Genomic DNA, 21,786 nt, shown 5'->3' with positions numbered 1-21,786 from the left:
TCCATCACTGGAACTCTCACCAGGACGTGCCCTCTTCTCACTACTACCACAGAGAGGAGGTACAGGCACCTTAAGATGCACACTCAACATCCTTTCCCACTACCAGCTTACTCTTCCACAATATAGTGCGGCGGCACGGTAGTGTGGTGGCTAGCACAGCCTGGCGAGCTGGGTTCAATTCTCGCCACTGCCTGTAAGGAGTTTGCACGATCTCCCCCGTGACTGCGTGGGATTCCTCCGGGTGCTCCCACAGTCCAAAGATTTACCAGTTGGTAGATTAATTGGTCATTGTAGATTGTCTTAGGGTTAATTCAGGGGTTGCTAGGTGGCGCGGAACTGGAAGGAGCTGTTCTGCGCAGTATCTCAATAAATAAAATAAAAATTCTGAATGGTGTTGAACACCACCTCACTAATTTTGCTCTCTTTTTGCACTTATTTTTGTGTTTCTTACTGTAACCTGTAGTAATTTTGTGTGCATTGCAATGCTTCCACAAAACAACAGATCTCATGCCATATATCAGTGATAACAAACTTAAATCTGATTCTGCTAACATTGCAATTCCAAGAGACTCATTGCAGTTCACTGCTCACTAAGAAGATGCTATCATACAGACAGATGTTAAGACTGAAGCTCAAACTTCTCTCAAGAATTTTGAAGAGGAGGGGAATAATCCCCAAGTCTTAGTCAATCAGTCAAACTGAAAACAAATTAACTAGACATTTACCCAATAGCTATTTATGGGAACGTGCTTTCATTCCAATGTTACAACTGCATCTTTAAATGCACTTCCATCATCATACCTGGGTGGAATGGTAGAAGAGCCAGCCTGTGTTTGCTTGGACAAGTTTCTGCCAGATCTGTGAGCGCTACAGTAGCGTAGCGGTAAGAGTGATGCTGTAACAGCTCGAGGCATTTCTGAATTCAGTTCCAGTGCTGCCTGTGATCACACAGGTTTCCTCTGGGTGCTCCGGTTTCCTCTCACAGTCCAAAGACGTACTGGTTAATAGGTTAATCAGTCATTGTAAACTGTCCTGTGATTAGGCCAGTGTTAAACAGCTGGGTTGCTGGGCAGTATGGTTCATTTGGCTGGAAGAGCTTATTCTGCACTGTATCCCCAATAAAATAGATCCCCACAACTCTCAGTACCCAGCCATCTACTCAAAACAGGTACAGGGCTCTGAGTTGGATGATCAGCCATGATCATAATGAATGGCGGTGCAGGCTGAAAGGGCCAAATGGCCTACTCCTGCTCCTATTTTCTATGTTTTCTATGTTTCTATCTCTTCAGATACTGTAATTCAATCATATAAGTCCACTTCCAGCTATACAGCAAGAAAGGCCATTTGCAATGGAGCATTTCAGTTACTGCATAGCCAAGCACCACACGAGCTAGAGGGAGGTATAGACCAGACCTCTCTGACAACCAGCGGCCACCTTTTTCAGTACTGTCTCAATTTTTAAATAACAATTTACCATTTGTAGAGGTGTTATTTTGAATTGTTCACCCTGGCAGTCCTATTTCTAAGCATCAAGGCCACCCTGCATCAATGTCATATGTGTGTGTTTATCCATGTGCTTACCAGCCATAAACAGCTCATCAGTCTTTGACAAGTGGTTAAATTGTGCGCACTGACTAAACACTGACTCAAAGAAAAACTAATTTCTCTGCACGAGTATGTTCAGGAACATTCGAAAATATTACAAGTTTGTTTAAAAAACAAAATCACTGAAACCTAAAAAAATTAAAACATAGATTTGAATCTTTGGTTCATTAATCTTGTCCCTCAAAGATATTTCCTTCTACTGAAATGAGTAGATTCCATAAAATACGAATGAATAGAATTCCAGGTTGGACAATTTGGAAATATTTTCCAGAAAGTTCTGGCCTGTTGTTTTACACAAATACTGAAGAGATGTTTTCACCCTGGTAAATTAATTGCAATGTATTTAAGGCGAGGCAATTATCAGACTTTACAATTGACAATTTTCCTAGTTGTCTGATTACTGATAAAACTGGCAAATCAAGTACAGTACAAGACACAGACATCATTCTCCGAATTTCATAAAAGAGTTGAGGCACATTTCCATTCATGTAACAAAACCATTTAATGTAGACCAAATAAATAATGGCACTCTCATAAAGAACATAGGACTTTGATTTTAGAGCTGCAAAAGCAAGTGGTTTAAAGAAACAAGTTATCCATTCCAAATATTGCTCACTTTGCTGGCTGAACAAGTGTGTATTTTATGATTGATGTTGAAGTATTGTTGAAATACTGCCATCATAATTTTGGCAATGGTACAGAATTAAATGTAGCATATTGTGCCCAGATGTTGGAAAATTTATCAAAGCTTCATTTTATAGTAACTGTTTAATCAATAGAAAATAAACAGATAATTTCGCGATCAATCATTATGTGTGGGCACCTATCACATTAGCATTGATCCAAGGAGAAGCTTATGAAAAAAAATCTTTTCTCATTACAGGATAAAACAGCAACATGCTATCTTTCAATGTTTCTTCCTAATTGTTTCTTTTCTTTTTAACTGATTTACTCTCCTATCTTTGCTTCAGTGACAAAAGAATCAGCATATTTCATTGACAAAAATGCTTCAATGATCACAGGATATTAAGACCATACCTTGGGATTAGTATACTACCTTCTAAAGCAGGGGTTCCCAACCCTTTCTATGCCATGGGCCATTACCATTAAGCAAGGGGTCCATGGACACCAGATTGGGAACCCCTGCTCTAACCCCTGCAAATGCTTCATCAGTTGAAAAGTCAAACTGCAAGCATAATTTGTTCTCAATTCCAGGAAAAACAATTTATCAGGGAACAATATTATATGATATTAATGGGCCGTCTCAAATTCTAATCACTAAGTCAGAGATAAGTTAGTCAAAGGCTGTTTCAGCACGCATCAACAAAATGAAGGAATTGAAAACAGTAGGTGGTAGTTTATCAATGTTAGGTTGAACAATAATAATAGGTTGAATGATAATAATTCATCTCTGACTACTTGTTATCCTTGCATAGGCACTACTGCAAGCAAACTAACCAAGTACATGGTTAATTTCACAAAACGATCATGGGTAAAACACAAAGAAAAGGAGAACAGTACACAAAAGCAACACACACAAAATGCTGGAGGAACTCAGCAAGTCAGGCAGCATCCATGGAAAAGAGCACAGTTGACGTTTCAGGCCGAGACCCTTTTCTGGGCCCCGATGAAGAATCTCAGCACAGAATGTTGACTGCTTACTCTTTTCCATAGATGCTGCTTGGCCTGCTGAGTTCCTCCAGCATTTTGTGTGCATTGCTTTGGATTTCTAGCATCTGCAGATTTTCTAATGTTCTTTACAGTAAATAAAAACATTTTCTTTTGTAATATATGAAATTCTTCTTACTTTTTTGGTTGCCAGCATGTCTCTCAAATCTCCAAGCCAAGTTTTTGACACCTCACGGACTGAGGTAAATGCTGTCAGCAAGCTCTTTGAGTCTTTCTCAAGTGTCTTCAGTAATTGACCAGGTACATTTTGTGCGCATCCTTTAAGTATGTCATTAACCAGTATCAACTCTTGATCAATCTGGACTGACAGCTTCTCGAGCTCGGCTTCAAAACCCTAGAGACAGCGTGAAAGACACCAGAGTTTTCAACGGGGACAAAAATGAGAAATCTAAATGAGCAATATGCAAAACCTTAGGTACCTGTCCAATGCAGAATTCAGTTTTGGTAAAGAGAGATAAATCTACACCATTAAAGATAACGCACTAACCTCTGCCAAGTACAATTGCTCAAGAAGCATCGCAGGATTCGTACCAACTGGCTTCTGCTGCTTCAGTCTGACCTCTATGTCCAGTACGCGAGAGAGGAAAGAAACAAAATTTTCGCCGTGCTCTAAGCATTGCTGCTTACTGTACAAAGGCTGGCGATGCAGGCAACAAGAAAAAATATAAAATTAAAATTAGATGGAGTTCAATTGAAATAATATTAGTTTGCATGTTTCTTTTAATTGCAATACTGACTGATCTGTGCTGATACAATATGGCAGCAGTAAGCAGCAAAAACTCAGGATGACCCCAACACTGCTCACCACTGTTTATGCAGATATCCAACAGGAATTTTTTTTACTGTCACATGTGCAGAGTTAAGTATGGAATTGTGGAAGTTACCGTCACCTTAATCCAGGAGTACCCAAACTTTTTAATGCCATGGACCCCTACATTAACCAAGAGGTTCGCGAACCACAGGTTGGATACCCCTGCCCAGAGCTTCAGACAGATATTACGTCACCTGACCATCTCACTGTTCAAGGACTTTGAATGGCGTGAAATCGCCATGTTTAACTGATAAATATGAACTGCACTCATCAGGAAAAGTTAGGACTCATCCTCTCTAATTTAAAAATCCTTTTATCAGCCTGGTGGGTGGTAGGCATTGACAATACTAAATATCAGCTCCGTCACTGCAAATTAATTTTACACACCAGTCTCTGGGTGGAGAGAAAGAAAAGCTGCTCTTTACATTCCTTTTCTCTCTTAATCCACTTTGCCTTTTCCTTACTTTCTTTCCCTTTCCTTACCCGACTCATAATTGGAGACCCTTTACTTCTTTCAGTCTAACAGGTTGAGGCGATAGCTAAACATGATAGCACAAGTGGCAGGCATATCATAAAGAGCACTAATCTTTGAACTCAAATCTATATTCCAGTGCAAAATCACTCTATATAGTCTGTTTATTTATTTATTGAGATACAATGCAGAATAGGTCCTTCTGGCCCTTTGAGCCACAACACCCAGCAATTCTCCAGCAATTCCAGTCTAATCACGGGAAAATTTACAACGACCAATTAACCTACCAGCCAGAGTGTCTTTGGACTGTGGGTGGAAACTGGAGCACCCAGAGGAAACCCACATGGTCATGGGGAGAAGGTACAAACTCCTTACAGGCAGTACCAGGAACGAACCCAGGTTGCTGGCAACGTAAAGCGTTGTGCTAACCACTAGACTACCGGGCTGCCCTGCTCTCAGCCCAAGTACGATGAATGGCATCTGACTGGAATAAACAGCTTGGATATTAAATTGCTTAAGACATAACAATATCATTAAACAGAGGAGTGTATACTTTTGGATGAAACAGGTTTACTGAAGATTCCTTTGGAACTAAATACAGCTGCCAAAACAGATAAATACAGCCTCTGATGTTTTTGGCTCAATGAGCAAAATATGTTTTAAGAATTTCAATGTTGTGGCCAGCTTTGGAGTGGGAAAAGTCATCAGATTTTAGTGATCAAAATGAATCCAACAAGAAATGCAGAAGTCTGTTTTATTTAACCTATTCTGCTAGGAGAGTAAAGAATGTTATCTCTGATATACTGGCTCCAGGACGTGCCTTTCGGCTGATCCAAAAAATATGAGGGGTGATTGATAAGTTTGTGGCCTAAGGTAGAAGAAGTCAATTTTAGAAAACCTAGCACATTTATTTTTCCTACAATTACACACTTAGTCCAGCGGTCGTGGAGCATACGGATCCTTTCTTTGTAGAAGTTGGCGCCTTGGACCTCCAGAAGTGGTCCACATCAGGGGTGATTGATAAGTTTGTAGCCTAAGGTAGAAGGAGATGAGTTATTAACTTCAAACTTTCTGCATAATCGTTCAAAGAGTTGAACTGCATGTGCTTGCAACGAGATCTTTATAACTCATTTCCTTCTACCTTAGGCCATGAACTTACCAATCACCCCTGCTGTGGACCACCTGGAGGTCCAAGACACTCTCTTTACATGCACGTGCAGTTCAACTCTTTGAGTGAAAATGCAGAAAGTTTGAAGTTAATAACTCATCTCCTTCTACCTCGGGCCACACACTTATCAATCACCCCTGCTGTGGGACCACTTCTACAAGGGATCCGTATTCTCCATGACCGCTGTATTAAGTGTGTACATGTAGGATGGAACTATGTTGAAAAATAAATGCACTAGGTTTTCTAAAATTGACTCCTCCTATCTTAGGCCATGAACTTACCAATCATCCCGTGTTCCTCTTGCCCTTCGATGGATACTTAAGGTTGTAATTTCCTTCCCAGAAGTTTAAAACCTATTTTATCTATTGAGATACTGCACAGAAAACGCTATTTTGGCTTTTCAAGCAGCAATCCCCGATTTAACCCTCGCCTAAACAAGGGACAATTTACAATGACCAATTAACCTACCGACTGGTATGTATTTGGACTTTGGGAGGAAACCAGAGCACCCAGAGGAAACCCACACGGTCATAGGGAGAATGCACGAACTCCTTACAGCGGGAATTGAACCCGGGTCGCTGGTGCTGTAAAGAGTTGAGCTAACCACTATACCATCTGTTTTCCTTGGTATTCCGTCACACTACTGTATCATCTTTCTCTTAAAGCGTACAATCAGATCTCTTGCCTAGACAGTGCTATGTTCAGATTCAGGTAGATGCTGGAAACACTGAAATCCTGACTTCATCCCCACTGCTGTTCAATCCTTGCCGGGTTGTTCCAATAAAATTACATACATAAGTTCTAACGTGGTAAGATTTAACATAAATTATCGGAAGCGAATAAGAGTTTGTATGCAAAGAGCAGATGGAAGGAATTGAGGAACTGGCATGAATTCAGTAGGATGGTTGCAGGAACTAACTAGTGAAAGAGCACACAACCCACAGTGATCCCCAGAACGCTACGTCCACACTTCACAAGGATTTGTGTGTTCACATAAACCAAATCAGAGACTGGGAGATCTGTCCAGAGGGAGTCATGTCAATCACCAAATCTTACAGCACAGAAGGCAACTATGCATGTGTTGGCTTCTTGGAGATGTATCAGTTATCTAAACTAACAGAAACATTCACAAAGACTTCTGGAATGCACTTAAATTTATTTATATTTCATTATTCCTCAATTCTAACCACTAGCTTCAGAATCAGGTTTAATATCACTGGCATACGTTGTTAAATTTGTTGCTTTGCCGCAAAAAAAAACTATAAATTATAACAGTGCACATGGTTTCATTGTCCATTCAGAAATCTGAAGGAGGAAGGGAAGAAGCTGTTCTTAAAACACTGAGTGAGCGTCTACAGGTTCCTGTACCTCCTCCTTGATGGTAGCAATGAGAAGAGGTCATGCCCTGCTTGGTGGGGGTTCTTCATGATGGAGACTGCCTTTCTGAAGCATCGCCCTTTGAAGGTGTCCTCAATGCTTGGGAGGCGAGAGCCCACGATGCAGCTGCCTGGGGTATCAACTTTCTGCAGCTTTTTCTATTCTAATGCAGTCACCTCTCCATACCAGATGGTGATGCAGCTAGTTAGCATGCTCCCCGTGGTACATCTGTAGAAATTTGCGACAGTCTTTGGTGACACATAAAGTCCACTCAAACTCCTAATGAAATATAGCCGCTGTCACGCCTTCTTCGTGACTGCATCGATATGTTGAGCCCAGGACAGATCCTCGGAGATGCTGACACCCAGGAACTTGAAACTGTTCACCCTTCCCACTGCTGATCCCTCTGAAGAATACTCAAGCGTGTTCCAATCACAAACAAGAGAAGATCTGCAGATGCTGGAAACCTAGCATCTGAATCCTGCTGAAGGGTTTCGCCCTGGAAACATTGACTGCTCTCTTTTCCATTGATGCTGCCTGGCCTGCTAAGAGTTCCTCCAGCAGTATGTGGTGTGTGTTCCCTCAACTTCCTCTTGCTGAAGTCCCCACAGTTGGTGTTACACAGTTTGAGCTCTTTCCCCTGCAACTGTTAGCTTTCCAACCACCTACATTCCTCATTAATATGGTTTCAGACTCTTGATGAGCAGTTGAAATAACTGAGCAGGGTAACTTCCGTTTTTTTTTAAACTTTACACACAGACTGTGCTGATGCAGGGTTCATTATAAGTAAAGCCTGATTTTTACATGATGGGACATAACCAGGCCACTGAAAGAACTCAGCAGGTCAAGCAGGATCTATGGAAATGAATAATGTTTGAAGTTTCGGGCCAACCTCATCTTCCCGCTGCAATGATAAGAGTACCTCTTGTCCTCACCTACCACCCCATGAGCCTCGGCATCCAACACATCATCCTCCGCCAACTTCTGCCATCCTCAACGGGACCCTACCTGCAAACACATCTTTAGGACGTTGTGAAGAATCGCTGTGTCACCAAAGACTCTTGAAAATTTCGACAGGCGTACCATGGAAAGCATTCTAACTGGTTGCATCTCTGTCTGGTATAGGGAGGGGGCCACTGCACAGGATCAGAAAAAGCCACAGGCAGTTATAAACTCAGCCAGTTCCATCATGGGCACTAGCCTCCCCACGATGTATGCTATTCACAGAATGCTTGTAAGTTGAAGTATTATGCATAAAATTTAAAAATTAAAGATCTTCATCATAAAATAGAAACAAAAACATGAGAAAGTCCGCAGATGCTGGAAATCCAGAGCAACACACACAAAATGCTGGAGGAACTCTGCAGGTCAGGCAGCATCTATGGAAATGAATAAACTGTTGATGTTTTGGGCCTATTCCATCTTCCCGCCACCTTAACAGTGATAAGAGTTCCTCTTGTCCTTACCTACCACCCCATGAGACTCTGCATCCAACACATCATTCTCCATAATTTCCTGCATCTTCAATAGGACTCTATCACCAAACACATCATTACCTCCCCTCACTCTCTGTAGGTATTGCTCTCTCCATGATTCTCTTGTCCATTCATCTCTCCTGAATGATCTCTCTCCTGGCACTGAGCACTGTAAGTGGCAGAAATGCTATATCTGCCCATTCGGCTCCTGCCTCACCTCCATTCAGGGCCCCAAACAGATGAGGCAACACTTCACCTGCAAATCTGTTGGGGTCGTCTACTGTATCTGGTGCTGCCGATGTGGCCTCCACTGACAGCCAACATAATTTGGGGACCACTTTATTGAACATCTCAGCTCCATTTGTAAAAAAAAATGGAATTACCCAGGGGCCAGTCATTTCAATTCCAATCCCCATTCCCATTCTGACATGTCAATCCATCTTCTGCCACAATGAGGCTACTCTCAGGGTGAAGGAACAGCACCTCATATTTCTTCTAGGAAGCCTCCAACTTCATGTCATGAACGTTGATTTCTCCAACTTCTGGTAAATTTTCCCTCTCCCCCCCCCCCCTTCCCTACTCCAGCCTCTTACCACTTTCCTTCATCTACCTATCATTTCCCCTTGGTGCCCTCCTATTTCCCTTCCCACCATAGTTCACTATCCTCTCTTATCAGAATCCTTCTTCTCCAACCCTTTGCCTTTTCCACATATCACCTCCCAGCTTCTTACTTCAACCACCACCCCCCCCCCCACTCCCACCTCCACCCACCTGGCCTCACCTATCACCTTCTAGCTTGACCTCATTCCCCTCCACCTACACTCTTATTCTGGTATCTTTCCCCCTTCCTTTCCGGTCCTAAAGAAGGGTCTCAGCCCAATACATCGACTGTTTATTTACTTCCATAGATGCTGCCTGACCAGCTGAGTTTCTCCAGCAATGTATGAGCATTACATAAAATAGAAATTTTCATTTCATCAGTAGGTTGTGGTTTATTTGAGAAGCCGATGAGGCAGTGTTTTTAGCCCTCTCCAAACCAGTTTTAGCTGTGGTCCCATTTGCACTGGATCCCAAATCACATCCTAAGAACCATTTCACTTGTAACGCCACTGATCTAACAGTTTAAAAAAACTAAGCTTTTACTTGGGTCGTCTTAAATACAAGAATGCAAATACAAAGATGAAATAAAAACTACCAAAACTTCAACTTTTTCCTGAATTTGTTTTAGCTGAATTCTGCCTATATACACTCGTGCAGGTTTTCTAAAATTAAAAGTAGAAACAAAAAGACACTGTTTTCATCTTAAGGTTATAAAATATCACTTATCAACAATCCAGGACCAGCTTCTTCCCTTCTGCCATCAGATTTCTGAATGGACACTGAACCCATGAACACTACTTCACTGCTTATTACTATTTTAACATGACTTATTTAACGTGTGTGTGTGTGTGCGTGTGTGTAGACACACAAAAGACGTGAATTACAGTGTGTGCACACACGCGTACATTAATTCACATTTTTTCCCTATTACCATGTATTTCATTGTACTGCTGCCACAAAGACGACAAATTTCATGACTTACGCCAGTGATATTAAACCTGACTCTGATTATCAAGGCCAATAATAAAGAAAAATTATTTATTTGCTGAAGATATAGAACTCATTTCAGATATCTTTGTTAGTCAGTATTTGTACCAACTTGGAAATGAAACGTAACTCTGTCATCCCATTCTCAACATTGCATTGCTGAGCAATTTAAAATAAAATTTGCCAAAAATGATTTAAAACAAACATGTGGGTTAGAGAAGTATAGCACTACAACTAAGTTGTAAATTGTAAATAAACTCTACGGAGCCGTTAGTTGTTTTCATTTGACTCTTTCATCACCTGTCACCAATTCAACTGTTTAACATTCAACACTAAGTCCAGAATCAGGTATTCAAAAGAGAAAGCTGCACTGAGCCATCCAAAGTAGGAAATAGGATTCATGGAAATCCTAAATTCCTCTCAAAGGCTTAAACAGACCAAAGTATTAAGAAAGATGGAAAATATAACAATAATTCTAATTCCTAAAAAAGAATGCAGCATGCCTACCTGTTTCTCAGTTTCTTCTGTTTTGTCCTTGACATTTTCAGTTCCCTTGTTGGTAACCTGTGCTTGTTCATTCAAGGTCATAACTATCGGTTCATCAATTTGTTTCTGTAGGAAGTCTCGATTCAGCATCACTTGAGTGCTTTTATTATCAGCTTCAAAATCAGAATTAACGTTTTGGTCCAAGTCTGTCTTAGTATTTTCTGTTAATTTATTTATTCTCTGTTCATCCGCAGCTTTTATTGAATCATACGCTTCACTTAACTGCGAGGCTGATACACCTTTGGATTCTGTGCTTTTCATGGGAACAACGGACACATTTGTTTTTCTAGCACTGGAAAGTTTATTTTCAACTTCTATCAGTTTACCTGCCGATTTTCTATCGTCACGTACATAATCCTCTTCCATTACTTTACCACCTGGTTCTTCAGTTTTGGTCATTTCAACAAATGACTGCATTTCATTTGAACTTTCATGAACGTGCTTTGCAATGGGCTCCTTTATTTGTTTTGAAAGCATTTCAACATCTTCCTTAACTTGCAAAATGTATCCCCCAGAAATTTCATCTATCATTCTTTGTCCAGCCAACTCTTTGATTTCCTTTTGCAAGTAGCTGGGAAACCCTTCCCTCCTTGGAAAGGAAGATTTTCTTTCACCTGTCTCAATTTCTTCCAGCTCTTGATCCATTGTCAGAGAAATTCCTTGATCACTCTCATCTTGTGCATCACTACAAACCACCACTTGTACCTCACCAGCAGATTGATTCTCCTTTCCTTTCATAAATTGGAGTGCCTCAGTTATTTCCAAATCGAAGACATCCTGCACATTTGCCACAATATTGGAGCAGTCTATTGAATAATTATCAAACTCCATTTCTTCCTCTCTTCTCCCTAAGTTGCTTAAGTTTGTCTCTGTGTCCATGGGCACTATTGCTTCTGGGGCAAATCCTTCTTTGCTCTGATGTAATGCATATATTCTATCATCAACCAATTTGACAGGAAATGAATCCTTTGTATCAAGTGCATTTTCTAAGAGTAGTTCAGATGATAAAGGCACTGAGTTGTCAGGCAAAAGCAGCATTGGGTTTTTACAACTGATCCCTGAATTTTCATCTCTAATGCTCAACTGGCCATCTTCTTCCACTCTTGGGTTTAATATCTGGCTCCCTTCATCTGAGAAGGTCTCTTCAAAAGGCATACTCTGCCCAACTGGTTTAATTACTGTCTCTGTCGCAACATCCAGGTCAGGGTAAGAATTTTCATGAATAGATCCCACGTGGGACTGGATTTCCTCAGCCACCTCACGACTTATCAGCTCACTTTTAATGAATTTGGCTGCTTCAATGAGTGGGACTCTATCACCAGTGAGTGGATCAATTATTCCTCCACCCAGAAGCTGATTGGTGGCAATAATCTTTACCATATTGTCATCTAACAGCTCACATTCTGCAGCTTTCCTCAATGTCATTCTGTTTCCAGTGGTGCTATCTACAACCCCACCAGTGTCAGCCTGGACTTGCAGCAGCCGCATGGCAGCGACTGGATCCACTTTAATTGACTTCATTGCTTCAGCAGCTGTTAAGTTCTTGCCCATGAGTTCATCAATAACCCCTTTGAAATATCTGGCTTCCATGTATCTCTGGCCAGATTCCAAGTCTATTTTCCCTTTCTTTATTAGCTCTGAGTAAGGTATTACCACGCATTGGTCAGGAGCCACAATCCCTTGATTCTGCTCGGGAGAGGACATGGCTTTTGCTTGTGCGGATGTTATTCCTTGATTTGAATTTCGTGCTGATGCCAGGATCTTGGAAGTTACTGGCACCAGCATCCCTCCACTCAGTCCTTGGGCCTCTTCAACTTCGAAAACATCCACTGGGCGAAAGGATGTTGTTTCAGATAAAGTAGTTACCTGCATTTCCTTTGCATGCCGACTAGCTTTTTCCACTTCAATCAGTTCATTGGCTACATCCTGATCAAGCAGACCACATTCGACAGCATCTGCCACAGAAAGCCTCATTCCTGATAGGTGATGATTAATTCCACCAAAAGCCACCTGCTTCTTCAAGATGTTAAGAGCAGCTTCTTTACTGATGATTCCCCTTTTCCTTGCTTCAACAACAGTTAGATGTTCTTTTGATTGTGGATCGACTATGCCGTTCATTTCCATCTGTAAAGCAATCATGCGTAGCTTTGCACTTTCATCAGATCCTTTTCCTTTTGTTGCCTTTTCTATATTTATCAAATTTTCTTGATGTACTTTATCCACTAGGCCCATCTTTGATGCCAGGGTCACTGATAATTGCTTGCCTCGCTTTAAGTCTACGATTCCACCAGACACAACCTGCCCCTCCAGGATTCTCACTGCAGTTTCCTGATCCAGAAGCCCAGCGTCGGCTGCATCCTTGACCGAACACACTGAAGCACAGCCTGGATATATCACACCGCAGATGACCTTCTCAGAGTTCAAGATCTTCTGAATCAGCTGTTCATTAACGAGACCTTCACCCACAGCCTCAGCGACTGTCAGGGTTTCGCAAGTCTGTGGGTCGAAGAAGCCACTGAAGGTGCCCAGCTTTTCCATTAGTTTGAGAGCGGTGTGGCTCTGCAGGGCCCCCTTGGCCACTGCCTCCTTCAGTGCGAGTCTTTGCCCAGTCTGCACATCAATGACGCCACCCCTTTGAAGCTGGTCAATCAGAACATTCAATGTGGAATCATTATCCAAGCTATCATCTGTTAGGTTTGAAATTATTGCCAGTTTCTGGTGTTGGAGGGGTTTAACAGGCTCAGTCCTGCTCTCACTTATCACAGATTTGGCTTCATTATTTGGTACTAAATTACACTGAGATTCTTGCAATGACCTGTGAACTGCTGATGCTGGAACAACCGAAACTGAACTGGCTGAAGTAGGTTGAGAGTCAACTGTCTGTAACTCTCCGGCTCCTCCCTCACATTTATTGGCAACATGATCCTGTGAAGGCAGCTGAAGTTTTTCATCTCTCGTTCCATGTAGTGAAGTTTCAGTATCCATGCTTGTTTTTTTCAGTTTTTCTTCTTCACCAGTGTCATATCCCACTGGCTTCTCTTCCCTTCCAGCTGTTGGCTGCTCATGAACCACGATATCCCTGCAACAGATTCCAATATGATCATTTGTTTCCTCGCAGGCTGGAAAATCTATGTTCCTCTTGACTGGTATTTCCTCACTGCTTTTCATTTCCTTAGTCCATCCATCTGATTGTCTCTCGTGCATTCCATAATCAGGATCTAATTTATCGCTTGCTTTCACACTGCCATTTCGCCCTAACAGCAGCTTATGTGGATGTTTTACTTCAACAGAATCCACGGTGCTATCATACTCGTCACTGCATTCTTCTGACATCTCTTCGCTTTTTAATACTGCAGCTTCTATGAATTCTTTAGAGATGTCATTCAACTTGGCATCAATCAAAAGCAATCTGTTGCCATTGTGCACGTTCATGTAGCTTTGAGCCATTAGGTAAGACAACAATCTTTCTTCTTCTCTTTGAGCCTCTGAGGCTTCTGTACTGTTGTCTGCATCCAGGGATTTCGGAGTGGAATTTGGCAGCATTCCACTCGATGTCCTCCAGTTCCATCTGTCTATGCTTGGGGAAGCAGGTTCGTTCATACTCGGTATCATATCAGGAAGACGAATTGACTTCAACTCTTCAACAAATTTGGCATCTAAAATTCCTTGTTCAACTGATTCTTCCCAGGACAGCACCTCGGTCGTTTCTGGGACATAAAGTCCTGATATAGTGGGTCTCTTCTTCAGGATAGTATGCGCGAGTTCAGCGGAGACAAGGCCCTGTTGCAGTGCACTGGCCACAGGAAGGACCTCACCAGATTTTGGCCACAGCAGGCCCTTAAAGGACAGCAGTGACTCCAGAACAACCAGCGCACTCCTTGATGTCATCAAATCCCGCTGCACAGCCTCATCTAGAGTCAGTCGCTGGCCTGAGACGGGGTCAATAATGCCACCCATCTGGATCTGACGAATCAATATAGAACAAGCTATATCATGTTCGATGAGATTATGTCTCACTGCTTCATCCACTGTTAATCGGTGCCCTGTTCTGGGGTCAACAATGCCGCCCGCAAATAACTGGGCCTCTAGCATTCTAACCATCACCTGTTGATCGACCAGGCCTTCCTGGATCGCACGGAATATGCTGACTTTTCTTCCTGATTTCAGGCATATCATCCCACCTGCAAGCTGCTTTATTGGAAATAATGTTAATCCAGTTTCTTTATCTACAATGCATCGCTGCATCAGCTCCAGAAGTGCGAGCTTTTCTCCCGTATTGGGATCAATCAACCCTTTTTGCATTCTTTGTCTCGCCTTCATCTTAGAAAGCAAAGAAGTGGTGATCAGGTCCTGTTGGAAAACTTTCTCCAGATTGACAGCTTCATCTGCTGCTAGGTTATCAAAACCACAGCTGAGCTGCATCTCCAAAATTTTCAGTCCTAGGTTCTCTTCAATCTTATTCTCTTCAACAGCGGCAGCAACGGGGAGCAGCTTGTTGTTTTTAAAAGTTGTGCTTTTCAAAACTTCCATGGCAGCCTGTAGTTCTTTCAAGGATCCAGCTGTTCGACCATCTATTTCACCTCTCTCTAAAGCTTGCTCCACTGACAGGCATTCATGTGTCTCAGGAAGGAGGAGGCCAGAATTAATCACTTGAATCTGCAGCAGAGCGAGGCCCGTGTCCTGGTCTATTAAACCTTTCTGCATGGCACGGAAAATGGAAAAGATTTCTACTGTGCCCAGGTCAATCACACCTGCAATTGTTTCATACTCCTGGAAAATGTAAATCACAAGTTAGGCTTCTGAACCTTGAGCAATCAATAAATCTGCAAACATACTTTTAATCTTAGGCACAGAACATTAATAAAGGTTTATTTTGTCCGAATTATTCCCAACAAGACATTGGGAAGAAAGGTAAAATAAATAAACAGACCTTCCATCTGCAGCTGTGTGTATAAAAAAACAAAGCAAGTTCTAATTATTGAACTTTGTTTTTAATTGGTCTATAATTGTCAACTTCTTTCATTTACACACCCTGGTTGAGGAAAATTTAATCAATTTTCTTACTATGGTGCCAATTTTCAGTTTATTTTCATAAATTTTTGCAGTTTTGAATCCGACATGAGATTTTTACTGGAACGTAATGAAGTAACACCATCATCTAATCACCGCTAATTAGTCCACTAAGCAAGGGTGCAATATTGAAGCTTTATCAAGCACTGGTGAGGCCTCACTTGGAGCAATTTTGGATCCCTTATCTAAGAAAGGATGTGCTGACATTGGAGAGAGTTCAAAGGAGGTTCATGAAAAGTGATTCCAGGATTGAAAGGCTTGTCATATGAGGAGCGTTCAATGACTCTGGGCCTCTAACTCCATGGAATTCAGAAGAATGTGGGGTGACCTCATTGAAACCTATCGGATGTTGAAAGGCCTCGATAGAGTGGATGAGGAGAGGATGTTTCCTATGGTGGGGGAGTCTAAGACCAGAGGACACAGTCTCAGAGTAGAGGGACATTCTTTTAGAATGGAGATGAGGGGGAATAGCTTTAGCCAGAGAGTTATGAATCTGTGGAATTCACTGCCACAGGCAGGTGCGGAGCATATTTAAGGCAGAGATTGACAACTTCTTCATTAGTCAGGACATGAAGGGATACAGGGAGAAGGCAAGGGATTGGGGCTAACAGGGAAAATAGCAGAGTCGACCCGATGGGCCAAATGGCCTAATTCAGGTCCAAATATTTAGTTTAATGTTGAATAGCATTGGGCCAGCTTTAGTATATTAAAGATGACTTATGCCAGACACAAATATGCATTAATACATATCAATGTGGCATAATGTACCATCCTTTCTGAAGTGGATTAACATCAAAATATTCCTTGCGCTGTTTCAATTCTTTAAATGTATGTATATTCTTTGGACGCACTTTGAGATTGTGACTATCACTGTGTGCCTACAGGTACATAGCATGTGACCATTCAAATAAAAACAGGTTCACACAATTATACAGCACAGGAGGTGAAGGCCATATAACTCATTGAGTCTCAGCCAATTCTTTTTAAAAGAAATTTAAATCCTCCCAGTGTCCTTTCATTTCCCCTCCCCAAGTACTGATGCAATTGCTTTTCCAAAGCTACTTCTAAATAGGCACTGATCACTGCCTTGCAAATCCCAACAGACTGCACGGAAGTGTTTTTGGTCACATTGCAGTCAACTAAAGAAATAAGATGTAATGTCCATTGTTAGGAGGAATGTGGTTTTGAAAAAAATGTGGACAAAAATGAATTCCTCATAATCTATTGGATAATGACCCCCAATGTTAATAGGGGCCATAATTTACAATGTATCTTAGGTACAAAAACCATAGCTGTCAAGCTGTGCTGACTGTAAGATTATGATTTTTCTTTACATGATTAACGATGCAGACTTCAAAACCAAGACGTCATGCACACACTGGTGCTGATAAAGGGCTTTTCAAAACTGAATTAATTTAAGAACCAGACATGTTATTCATAGATATTAGACAGTAGACTATAGAGTGACTAACTTCTGCGTTAACTCTGAGCTTGCGGTGTCATGGGACAGATACACAGTAAGCATTATATTTTGCACAAAAAAAGCAAGCAACGAAGCAAACGTAACAAATAATATTGCCCAAATGAAATGCTGAGTAAATGTCTGCACTTCCGTAATATGTAAACCTTTGAATTTAATGTTGTTCATAGACCTCCTTGAATATTAGTATTAGGCTGATATCATTTGAATTTATTACTCCTTCCAGAAATGCTTAATTTATCTATTTATTTATTTTTTGAGATACAGCATGGAGTAGGCGCTTTCGGCCCATCGAGCCATGCCACCCACCATTCCCCAATTTAATCGCAGGACAATTTACGATAGCCAACTGGTACGTCTTTGGACTGTGGGAGGGAACTGTAGCACCCAGAAGAAACCCACGCAGTCATGGGAGAACGTACAAACTCCTTACAGACAGTGGTGGGAATTGGACCAGGGTCACCTGTACTGTAAAGCGCTGTGCTAACCACTGTGCAGGATTAAGCTTTTTGAATGAAATCCAGTACACTGCATTAAAATGCGAAGGATCTGGAATTTCACAACATTTTTCTTTAACATCTGTTATTTAAGGCAGCTTTAATACTGGACTCCTTGACAATGCTTATACTGAATTCTGACGAGATTCAAGTTATTAATGGGACAGAAAGGAAATGGGTTGAGAAATCAGATATTGTTTTCTCCTTTTCTCTGGGTTGAACTTCATTTCTTTCTGTAGTCTAAACAATAGGTTTGCACCTTTTTAATTTCAGAGGACGGCTATATATTTCCATAGGAATGTTAACCTATCTCAGTTAGTAAACAGGAATCATGAATTTCTTTTCATAAATAATATTATACACCATGTCTAATATAATTCAATTTCAATATTAAAAATGATGGCAACAAATCAAGATCGGATCTGCTTCTATGAAAATGCTGCATAATTCAATTCCCCTCCCCTTTTAATTTTACTTCCAAACATAAAATAAATTTCTGATCAAAATAGTGTACATTTAATCAGCCCCTTAGCCTTAAATATGCTGATTTTCTCTTCCACCTCATGACAAAGCATTTGGACTTCTGTCAAATTCTAGACGCAAGGAGTTATATTGCTGTCCGCATTACTGGACAAGAGGTGAGATCCCCACCAAGGGCTTGCCAGAAAGTATTTTACACGCATTGATGTAGGCGATTCAAGAAACAATATGAAACCATATCAAGCTCCAGATGAAATATTTCTTTAGAAGTTTGAGGAGATTCGGTATGTTGTGGAAGACGCTTTTTAATTTCCACAGATCTATGGTTGAGAATGTTGCCTCACTGGCACAGAGGCTAGAATGTGCAGAGGGTTGTATACCCAACCAGCTCCATCACCCGCACAAGACTCCCAACATCAAGGACATCCTTGATGCACTTGCCTCAAGAAGGCAGCATCCATCATCAAGGACCCTCACCATCTGGGACAATCCCTTTTCTTATTACCAGTGGGGAGGAGATACAGGAGCCTGAAGATGCACAGTCGACAATTTAAGAACAGCCTCTTCTCTTTGGCCATCAGATTTTCCAATGGTCCACAAGCTACACCTATTTATTTTGTAACTTCTAGTAATTTACCGTTTTGCACTCTATTGCTGCAAAACAACACATTTTTATGACATGCATCAAAGATAATAAGCCCGATTACATTCCATTTTGGGACAAGAATGATTTATGTCGACCATGCCTGCTGCTTACTTTTGAGTGTTCTTTTTTTGTTATCGTCTAAGACTTCCATTTGAATTAGAGTCACAAAGGACAAATACAGAAACATGACAATGTAACACATTTAAAACAGGAGAAGACAAAAACATTTACTTACCAGCAACGATGGCTTGCCAGTGGCAAAACAGAGCTAATGCGAGTATTTCAGCAGTATCACACACACAGTGTAAGCTTGTGGTTAGGTCCAGCATGCGGCTTTTATGGGGATTTTTGGTATCAAATTTTAATCCATCTTCTATTTCAGAATGGTTAGTTTTGAGTTGTAAGCAAGGATGCTGGTTAATTTGACATATTTATTCACAGGAAATTCATAGTGACACATCATGCTCAATTTGTCATGGAAATTTAGACTTGATAATGATCGCACTATGCTCTTTAAGCAAGCAAAGATTATACCATACTTCAAACGTGGGTTCCCTTCCACAGTGAAGCAAGAAAGACACTAGATACACATCCTGCTTTTTCCTGAACAATTCAGGAAAAGCAAGTTTGAAGATGAATTGATTTGTTATAACCAAAAGCCTTTAAAAATACTGAATAGATCAATAATGTGCTCGCATTTAAATTTAAATAGTATTTTCAATTCATGGTGCATCACTGTATACAAGGCAACATTTTATATTCACACGCACATTTACATCTGTCCTAGATGGGAAGGAAATTTCGTAAAATTGGTAGTGAGCATAGACCGACTTACTTGCACTCCTCTCATCTCCACACACGCGCACACACACACACACAAGCGCGCGCGTAGTTGAAGCAATACACAACGAACATGAGGTCTGAACAAATTCAGATGATGTTTCTCAGACAATGTATCATCACGATTTATCAGATTTGTCCAGAGTTTGGGCCAATTCAGATTAAGCCACAAAATCATCTTTCAGCTCAGTCAGGTGCAGAAGCTTCCAGGGCACGAAGCAAAGACAAACCAGGACAAGTTCTTCATGGGGTTTTGGTAAATATCTATTCTTAACCACCGCCACAGAAGCAAAGAGAATAATTTTACCCCTGCTTCTGAGAGACTATTTTGTGCAAACTATCCTATAAAAATAGCTATACTTGAAATATAAAGGACAGAAAATGCTGGAGACAATCAGCAGGTTGGTCTTATCATCACTTTCCAAGTTACCAGCATTTTCTGCTTTTATTTCAGACACCCAGCATCTGCAGTAATAGGATTTACACTTTAATATAGCTCAAAGAGTAAAGTGTAGGATAACCTAAGACTGTGAAAGGAAATGTATAAATATCTTTCATTTTAATTTTTCATTTTCATTTTAATAAGACTACTTGTTCACTGAATGATATCCAGACCAATTTAAGAAATAGGAATGAAAATAGGATATTTATTTTGCTTGAGTTACTGGGATAATTAAGCACACACTTGTGTACCTGCCTTGGAAAAAGACAAGGCTGAGCATAAATAATCTGCCACAAAGTGCAGCACACTGAATTGGAGAGAATTGGCTGAGAAACGAAAAATTGTCCTGAAATGATGAGTAGTCTGATGTAATGTGAGTAATGATGTTCGTGCCATTACAGGTAAACACACCATGCAGTGTCATTTATGTTCATTTACACATTCACAATTCCATACATACATCGATGCATGCAGGTCATATTATCTAATCCCTGATATGACAAAAACACATTTAAAATATTAACTTCTAAGCAATAGATTAATCCTCCAAAGTGTACCTTTCGTTGCACCTCATGAGTGAGTTTATTTTGTAGTCGCCGGAGCTCTTCTGCAGACTGGTCACACAATTTGCCATAGGTTTCTTTCAGCGTGTTCAATTGTGTCGTCACCTGCTGCTGTTCTTCTGGAGATATTCTGCGAAGACAAATAACTTCTCCATTAAGATGGTCCAGGAACTGGACAAACAAGGCGGCAAAGGAGATGAAGGGAAAGGGAACCGAAATCAAACTATTGCCTAACAGAACAGGACTTTTCTTAGATCTAATTGGTTAATTGTGCTTTTAGTGTAGTTATTCTAACAAGGATTTTCTTCTTGTTTTTATAAATCTGATTTATGAGAAAATAACGAACCAACTGCTTTAATTCTTTAAAAACTAATTCCACAGTTGACTTTGAAAACTCAAATTCTAACTTCACTGACCATTTAACCAAAATGACAGTGAATATTAAGATATCTCTCCCATCAGATCCCTTCTTCTCCTGAAGAAGGGTCTCAGCCCGAAACTTGCACTCTTTACTCTTTCCCATAGTTGCTCCCTGGCCTGCTGACTTCCTCGGATTTTGTGTGTGTACCTTCTTCTCCAGCCCTCTAGCTTTCCCACCCACCTGGCTTCCTTCCACCTTCCAGCTAACCTCCTTCCCCTCCTCCCACTCTTTTTAATCTGACATCTCCTCTCCCACTCCCCCTCCCCACACCTGCCTTCTCAGTCATGAAGAAGGGTCTTAACCCGAAATGTTGACGATACATTGATTTCCATAGATGCTGCCTGACCTGCCGAGTTCCTCCAGCATTTTGAGTGTACTGATTAAGGTATGTAATTAGTCAGTACTATTGGTATACCCCATTACAAGCTAGGTTTGCAGATAAGTCATGAGTTTATGTTTCAAAATGTTACTGGTTTAGGAGGACATGTTCTGTTTTAGTTCACTGAGTCCTACTGAGGGTCTCATGAAGCACAAAACCAGGCTGAACATGTGAGCTCACAGTCAGAGCCGAACCTGGGTACTTCTCACAGCAAGGCCACAACACTCGCTGTGCAACT

General features: G+C 41.0%; 1 protein-coding gene across 1 annotated transcript in view; it reads right to left on the bottom strand.

The window, feature by feature from the left end:
• The window catches only part of LOC132383464 (microtubule-actin cross-linking factor 1-like), a 509,885-nt gene that overhangs the window by 190,244 nt on the left and 297,855 nt on the right, over positions 1 to 21,786 (bottom strand). The window contains exons 37-40 of the mRNA XM_059954443.1: positions 20,743 to 20,878; positions 10,692 to 15,500; positions 3,782 to 3,931; positions 3,413 to 3,628 (exon numbers count right to left, since the gene is read on the bottom strand). Of these exons, the coding sequence (XP_059810426.1) occupies positions 3,413 to 3,628; positions 3,782 to 3,931; positions 10,692 to 15,500; positions 20,743 to 20,878 (5,311 nt within the window). The remainder of the gene's footprint in view (positions 1 to 3,412; positions 3,629 to 3,781; positions 3,932 to 10,691; positions 15,501 to 20,742; positions 20,879 to 21,786) is intronic.

This window comes from Hypanus sabinus, chromosome 30 (assembly GCF_030144855.1).
Source record: "Hypanus sabinus isolate sHypSab1 chromosome 30, sHypSab1.hap1, whole genome shotgun sequence".
NCBI lineage: Eukaryota > Metazoa > Chordata > Chondrichthyes > Myliobatiformes > Dasyatidae > Hypanus > Hypanus sabinus.
The sequence above is the reverse complement of the archived record's forward strand: the minus strand, read 5'-3'. Positions and strand labels throughout refer to the sequence as shown.